Here is a 7,230-nt window from a genome sequence, read left to right as displayed (position 1 = left end):
AAGGAGTTGTAGCCTCTACACCGTGCTGGAAGAGTAGATTCCATTGCCGTCAGCTTCCATACGACGAAGTCCTTTAGGTCGGTTAGAGGGCCAACGCATTGTGTCATGGTTCATAGACAAACGTACTAGCATAGATGGTCTGCATCTATAGTACGCAGTAGGTCAATATCCCGAATCCAGGTGTTAAGGGCAAGAGCCTCGTGCACAGTCCTGGTTATGTGTTTGGAGGCCGCCAAGATAGCTGGAGCGATATCCTCGGGTCTCTTATTCTCGAGCCAGTGCGAGTCCTAGAAGCTGGTTGTTTTCCCGTCCCCCAGAATTATTGTCGTTGCCCCAACGAAGAGGTTCTTGTCCAGCTGATCGCAGGGAAGTGTAGTACCAGGGCTGTACTTTTGACCCTACGAGCACTTAATGAGCAAAAATGACGGTTATGTGGAATTAGGCTGTGTTTGTTAGCCGAGGTTGAGAACTTATTTTTCCCGTGCAAAAAATAGAGTGACTCGTTAAAGCATGATTAATTAAGTATTAGCTAAGAAAACTTGAAAATTAGATTCATATGATTTTATTCAAGTAATTTTCATATAGATTTTTTTTGCAAAATAATATTTCATCCATACTAAAATGTAAGATTCTGAGTTGTGTATGGGTATTGAAATATGTGTAAATGAGAAAGGTTGTGATTGATTGAGAAGAGAAAAGTGAAAAAAAAAATCAATTGGAGAATGGTTATGATTGATTGAGAGGAGATGATAGGTGAAGAAATAACTTCATCTTGAGACTATGCATGGTAGACGTAGCTATATTTTGAAACGGAGGTAGTATAGATCCGAAAACGTGCACGCAAAAAATTAGGGAGTAAAAGTTGGAAAGAGGAGAAACTATGTCAGCTAATATCTACCAGACCACATTTTAGCAAATAATATTTCTGCTCTACAATACTCTCTTTGTTTCAAAGTACAAGAAGTTTTGATTGTATGAGATATATTTTAGCATATCCAGATTCGTAGTAGATATATTTCATCTAACTTTCATATATCGTAGTTTTGAAGTTTTGTGCCGAAGTGTCGAAACCGGGCCGCACCGAAACTTTCTATCGGGGCCGGAATCGCCGCCAAACCGCACCGCACGTTTTCGACGCAACACGGCATGCACAAACGAGGCCCGCGGGCGGCCCACGGACCAACGTGAAACGGGAACACCACCGTCCAAATCCATCAACTGGTTCCTCCTGGAAACGCACCGGTTTTGCCGTTTTCGCCTTCCCCTCCCTCCTCCCTTCCTAGCTGTCTCCCCCCTCTCACGCGGTCACGCCCTCCGCACCGCACGCCCTCGAGTTTCTCCTCCTTGTCGACGTCGACCTCGCTTACGGCTTCACCCATCCGCAGCCGCCGCCGTCGCCGTCGTCGTACGATTTCCACGCGAGCCGCGATGCCGCCTCCAGCGTGGGGGTGGGGCTCCAACCCGCTGGAGCCCGTCGTCCACACCGTCGCGGCCTTCTCCCGCCGCCTCCTCATTGCCCCCGACGCCGCGCCCGACGAAGCACGCCTCCGCCCCCTCCTCTCCCTCTCCCTCTCCCCTCCGCCCACCCCGCCGTCGCCGCCGCCGCCGCCACCGGAGGTCCTCAAGGTAATCCCTCCGTTTTTTTTTTTTTTTGCCTTCATTGCGTCATCTCTCCGTTGCTGTATTGTGGCGGAGGGGGTTTCTGAACTTGTGTTGTTGTGGGGGTGAAATGCGCGGCAGAAGGATTCGAAGGCGGCGCCCCTGACCAAGGAGGAGGTCGGCAGGGCCACGTGGATGCTGCTCCACACCATCGCAGCGCAGGTGCTCGATCTTTTGCCTCTGTGAGTAGCACAACAGAGCATATGAAAGCTTTTTATGTACTTACCTCGCACTAGTAAGTTCTGTAGCATCAGGGGTGAATTTAGAGCACATCAACGAACCGTGACTCATTTGTTAGATTGATTGACATACTTGTGAATAGGCTGCAAGTTGTTGAAAGTACGCAGTCTGGTATTGACTACGGTTAACTCGTGTTTGTATTTGTGAATTGTCTTTCAGTTTCCTGACGAACCAACCAGGCAACAAAGACGCGATGCGAGAGAGCTGGTAAGCATTAAGCAGGACAGACAGTTAGTGATATCTCCCTAGAGTTTGGGTGGAAGTATGGTAAAGTCCCTTGTTTTGATTTTGGGGGAAACATGAGGACCTTGCTGTCGCTACCCACTCGTAATTTGTCACGGCTAACTACAGGATTGTTGAATCTTAGAAAAGGCACTTTCTTGATGTTTATCTTGGGGGCCTTGTATTCTCCTGCAATGGATCCTGTTTAAGATATAGCTTGTATTTAATTTATTCTTTATGTGCCTTGAAATATTCAAGATTACTTTAAGACTGCACAGTAAAGTTCCAGCATGGTAATCTCGTGATTTTGTTGCTACAGGATGCAGGCTTTGTTCTAGGTGTTCTCCTGGTTCATTCCCCGCTAACTTTGAGCTTAGACATTTTTAGAAAGTGTTTTGTGCTTTTGGTCTAGCACAGTTATGAATTACCACTACATTGCTTGACAAATAAATGTTGTACTCTGCATCGTTGAAAATGGGTGGCAGTATGTTACGACTACTGCTAAGGTTTCGTTTGGAATCGACTATCTCATTTGATTGAACCTCATTTAGATATATGGGTGTTTGGCTAGCTGTTTTTTTTTTTTCTCAATCATGGTGCATACAGATGCATTATCATCATATAAAACATCTGAGTTGAAATTTGATGGATGAGTCTACCAAATTGGATAACTGAGTTTTACAAATTGTTCCATGAAAACTTAAAAAATAAGCATAGGCCAGCACAACAACTGCAAATTGAGCCTCAATCCATGATGAATAATGGGAAGTTCGTTCACTGTTTTTTTACTCGCTTTAACGAAGAGGAATTATTTTATTATTTCCTGAAGAATTACATTTTTCTGCATCTCATTATTCCTTTTGCTTGGTTACTTGGTTCATGCAAGGTCACATTTCTGCTGCTTTTTATGTTCAGATGGCTATAATATCTAGACTCTATCCTTGCAAAGAATGTGCGGAACACTTCAAAGAAGTTTTAAAGTAAGAAATGCTCTCCAACCACTAGCATAAATTATAGTATCCATTTTGATAGTTTGATTCCTCGAGATGTGTTTCTGTGTGACAGGACTATGTTTTGTTGAAATGTTGGTATGTAATACATTATCAACCTTTATCCATTCATTGTTTTAGGGCGAGATATAACATCATGTAGGAACTATAAATTCTTTGTACTTTTGCATTATGAAACTGTACTTCTGGATCTTTTATATTCTAAAGCTATGCATCCACAAACTCGTTTAAAAACTTTTTAGTTATTTACACCATCTGTACCTTTTGGGAATATGATTTACAGAAGCTATGGTGATAATGGGATGTGGGAATTGGATGTAACAATCCATTTATAAGCTCATTTCTCTTATAGCTATTTTTCATTTACTTTTATGGTTATAATGTCGTTTTTGCTGTCATAGTTTATTATGTTCCAGTTATATCCAGCTGCCAATTGCTGTTGTTCTGTTTTTTTCTTGTGCTGCCCTTAAATTTTCATGTTTGTGCTCAATGTAGCAACAATAAACTGTCTCAGCACAATATTGAACTGACTTCTTTATGTTCTTTTTGCTTAGAGCAAATCCTGTGCAGGCAGGATCTCAGGCTGAATTCTCTCAGTGGTTATGCTACGTGCACAATGTGGTCAATCGAAGGTAAGTCCATATTGTCAAGTTTGAACTGTTGACTTGCCATTCCGAAAGGAACTTTCTTAAGGTATTGCATTGTTAATTTGTTCGTATAGAGTTGCTGCAAAAATAAGGTCTCAAAGCCAAAAAGAGGAAAATTAAGGCACCCTTTTACCATAAAGGGGGTATGTGTTTTGAAGTATAGATGTTTTCATTCACAACATCATGATTTTGCTGAATCTCATGGCCTCCTGCCCTCCCATGATGAGATTATTCACAATATCTGAGCGTTTTGTGGTTGTCTTTTGCAGCCTTGGAAAACCTATATTTCCTTGCCAGAGAGTAAATGCACGGTGGGGTAAGCTGGATTGTCCTGAACGCTCTTGTGACCTAGAAGGCTCCAACGACATCATCCCGAATAGATGACATTAGATAGGGATCGTTTAGAAATTCTGGAACAGTGACAAAGTTTAAACCATCACTGGATGGGCAGCATGAAGAGCATATGGGAAAAGAATTATAACGCCGTGCCGGCATTCTTCCTATACCCTTGTAATACTAGTGTATCAAATGTGATTTCATTTTGTTATTTACAAGCTTCAGCTCTGAAGATTTTTGCCGAGGTTGTCACTTTTGTGGATGTATATACTTCGTTCTGATGCTTTGATTCAACTCCCTGTACTGTCAATCTTGCAGTCAGATTTCTGTGTCCCCTGTATCTGAAGTTTCTGAGGGCCTATTTGGTACAGCTCCAACTCCTAAATTTAACTACAGGAGTTGAGTCTGGAGTGGAGTTGTGGAGTTGCATAAACCCAGCTCCACAACTCTAGTTCATTTTGTGAGAGAGCTCTATTCAGCTTCATTTTCAGTTTTGGTGGAGCTGGCTCTGTTTGGCTGAGCTCTAGCTCCAGGAGGGATGGAGCTGGAGCTGTGCTAAACAAGCCCTGAGCATCAAAAAACCTGGACATATGATACTCCTGCGCTACTGTACATGTTGCACGGTTGGCAATTAATGCGAGGTGCTGGCAACAGAGGAATGCATGGTGGCCATTTTTTCTGCTGCTGCTCCTCGGTGTTGGCGAGACCATAAATTCTGCCGTCTTATCACATCAATTTTTTTAATCATGTACTGACACCTTACGATCAATGCAAATGAAATCACATCACGCATGGACCTTTCGTTATCTTTTGAAAGAGGAAGCAGCGAGAGGAGGAAGGTGCAAAAGCATCTGAAGTTACGGTGTTGCAGGGGAGATGAAGATGAAGCGTCTTCCTCTGTTGGTTTTGCTACTCTTTGCATTTCTTGGAGGAGGAAACATGTTGCTAGGGATCGCTTTGGATGCAAGAAGAAGCACTACGACATCCTCAGGTACACAAAGAAAACGATGGCTCTCTCTGCTCTGTCTCTTGCCCTCTTTGTGTTTTTCTCCTGTCACTCACTTGGTTCGTGTGGTTCCTGTCCTCTTTTACTTTGTCTTGATTGGTTTAGAGTGAAAAGTGATAGCTACTGTACCTTTAGCTTTAGCGGTTATATCTGCCATTCGTTCTTGGTTCATGTTTGATGTTGGATCTCTGAAAAGATTGTGAATGAGATGTGATGCTATTGACATTCCAACGTTCTTAGGTACCGTAGGCGTAGGTAAGATTCATTCTGCACTTCGAATGAATGTTTGGATTTCCATCAGTTGTACTTGGTTTTTTGCTGTACCCACTTCTGTTCGTTGGCTGCCTCTGGTTCTGGTTTCTTCAGTCCTTTGTATGTAGGCTCATCGTTTTAGCATTTGTTTGTTTAGATTATGTGGTGGCAATGAACAATGTACTGACAATGGATGACATTTTTGCTACATTCATAGCAGATCATCAAACCTATGGAAGCATTGAGCTAAACGGCAGGAGATTACAGGTGTGCACTTTCAGTTTCTGGCAGAAAATGGAAAACATACTAGCTGTATATATTTCCCTTGATGTTGATTTTATTTTCTTATTATAAGAAATACTAAAGTTAGTTGGAAAGTTTTCTCCAGTTCCATAATGGCAATCCAGTACTTGTACTTCTACATAACTCGTGTTCCTTCATCTATCTTTCTCAGGAAAGAAGACTTTCTTCTACTAACCGAAAGACAAGGGCCTTGGAAAATGTCAGGATCGATGACTACCGACCTGTTGATCCAAGTCCAAGCTCCAAGGCGACTATCGGGGCAGGTCCAATTGAGCATGGCACTCCTCTCCTTCCTTACGTGCCGCGACCGAAGCCGCCTCCTGATCATCCTGCCCAATCTCCTGCCACCTAGGTGAAAACTGAAATTCTCACAATGCACTGGATAGTATCTCTAGAACCACTATATATATGGCCAGAATCTGATGTTTTGTTCTGCTATTTTGTTCAGATTTGCTAAAGTGCCATATGCCTTAAACTTTGTTTCCATGAGCATTTGAGTACTGCATGCTTTGTGCTGTGTATCAATTTCATGATAAGAAGCAATGTTTCACTCTTCTATTTTACTTTGCTAGTGATGGATTAGGTAACTGCTCATTTGCTCAAACCTTGAGGATATATGTTTAGTGAACTTTTAGGTGTAACTGACATCGTCATGTTGTTGTCACAACTCACAACCGGGACTGAACTTTTGTGTCCTAGTGAGCGCAGATGTCCATTTTTCTGAACTTTGAACTTGTGTTTGTACGCCTCAATTTCTGATGTGCGTCATCACCAGAAGGTAGAGAGGTCCTTCCTTAGGCGACGACTATTGTAGGTGGTTGTGCAAACATGCGCATCATTCTGCTCTCCTATCCAGTCACTGAACAGATAATACTGAAATTTTATTGGTTAATGGAAAGTTCCTGGATATTTCAATACGTAGCATAATATTAAGTTATTTTTCATGGTAAGATTAGGACTTTAGGAGAGTTAAAATTTCGGTCAGTATGATTAGAAGTATGACTACTGTAGATTTGTCTGAACAAAAGCCACTTTACCCTTCAGCTTATAAGCCGCATTTAAATTTAAATTTTATTAATTTTAGAGTTAATTTTAGGAATTTTTTTCATCGTAATTTTTTTTCACTGTTTTCTTTTAAATTGCTAACAACATGTATATAAAAGTTTCATGCACAAATCATTTTTTTGGTTGCTAATAACTGTTATGGCTTATAATCAACATAAGTGAAACGATGTCTGTCTTTGTTCCGCTATACAGACACGTGCTGATTAAATTTTGCACGACAACCTACCAATCTACCATACCCTTACGTATTTTATGACATCGTATTTATCACATGTCGATTCTTATATTCATTGTTTGGCTTAGACACTACGAACGATGATTTAATCAGAAAAGAAAGTGTGCCTTTCTACCGTCTTTTGGTGTTTTCATTGAGAACTACTTGGAAAATTGTTGCATGTGACAATACAATACGTTCAAGCTGCATTTCAATATTTGATGTAACTGCAACAAAACTTAGTTTGTCAAGTCAAGTTTTGATTTGACTCCATAT

At 41.5% G+C, this 7,230-nt stretch overlaps 2 protein-coding genes across 5 annotated transcripts; both read left to right on the top strand.

The window, feature by feature from the left end:
* Positions 1–1,241: 1,241 nt before the first annotated feature.
* LOC127765582 (FAD-linked sulfhydryl oxidase ERV1) lies at positions 1,242–4,408 on the top strand. Of its 3 annotated transcripts, XM_052290515.1 has the most exons (7): positions 1,242–1,626; positions 1,741–1,821; positions 2,059–2,106; positions 3,037–3,101; positions 3,686–3,763; positions 3,853–3,921; positions 4,048–4,181. In XM_052290515.1, exons 1-6 carry the CDS (start codon positions 1,429–1,431, stop codon positions 3,896–3,898), a joined length of 516 nt encoding a protein of 171 aa, XP_052146475.1. In that variant the 5' UTR covers positions 1,242–1,428; the 3' UTR covers positions 3,899–3,921; positions 4,048–4,181. The 3 variants fall into 3 exon arrangements, with proteins under 3 accessions (XP_052146475.1, XP_052146474.1, XP_052146473.1); XM_052290514.1 differs by lacking the exon at positions 3,853–3,921 and having other exon boundaries at positions 1,744–1,821; positions 4,048–4,408; XM_052290513.1 differs by lacking the exon at positions 3,853–3,921 and having other exon boundaries at positions 4,048–4,408.
* Positions 4,409–4,884: 476 nt separating this feature from the next.
* On the top strand, positions 4,885–6,347 carry LOC127768344 (uncharacterized). Of its 2 annotated transcripts, none has more exons than XM_052293899.1 (3): positions 4,885–5,105; positions 5,593–5,639; positions 5,827–6,347. In XM_052293899.1, exons 1-3 carry the CDS (start codon positions 4,991–4,993, stop codon positions 6,025–6,027), a joined length of 363 nt encoding a protein of 120 aa, XP_052149859.1. In that variant the 5' UTR covers positions 4,885–4,990; the 3' UTR covers positions 6,028–6,347. The 2 variants fall into 2 exon arrangements, with proteins under 2 accessions (XP_052149859.1, XP_052149858.1); XM_052293898.1 differs by having other exon boundaries at positions 5,590–5,639.
* Positions 6,348–7,230: the final 883 nt, after the last annotated feature.

The sequence above is a fragment of the Oryza glaberrima genome, chromosome 3 (genome assembly GCF_000147395.1).
Source record: "Oryza glaberrima chromosome 3, OglaRS2, whole genome shotgun sequence".
Lineage (NCBI taxonomy): Eukaryota > Viridiplantae > Streptophyta > Magnoliopsida > Poales > Poaceae > Oryza > Oryza glaberrima.
Note: the sequence above shows the minus strand (reverse complement) of the source record. Positions and strands in the feature narration are given on the sequence as shown.

Coding starts and splice junctions, on each gene's coding strand:
- LOC127768344 (XM_052293898.1), top strand. CDS start 4,991: ATGAAGATGAAGCGTCTTCCTCTGTTGGTTTTGCTACTCTTTGCATTT. Junction 5,106..5,589: donor AAGCACTACGACATCCTCAG/GTACACAAAGAA, acceptor CTACATTCATAG/CAGATCATCAAACCTATGGA. Junction 5,640..5,826: donor TAAACGGCAGGAGATTACAG/GTGTGCACTTTC, acceptor TATCTTTCTCAG/GAAAGAAGACTTTCTTCTAC.
- LOC127765582 (XM_052290513.1), top strand. CDS start 1,429: ATGCCGCCTCCAGCGTGGGGGTGGGGCTCCAACCCGCTGGAGCCCGTC. Junction 1,627..1,740: donor CGCCACCGGAGGTCCTCAAG/GTAATCCCTCCG, acceptor AATGCGCGGCAG/AAGGATTCGAAGGCGGCGCC. Junction 2,107..3,036: donor GACGCGATGCGAGAGAGCTG/GTAAGCATTAAG, acceptor TTTTATGTTCAG/ATGGCTATAATATCTAGACT.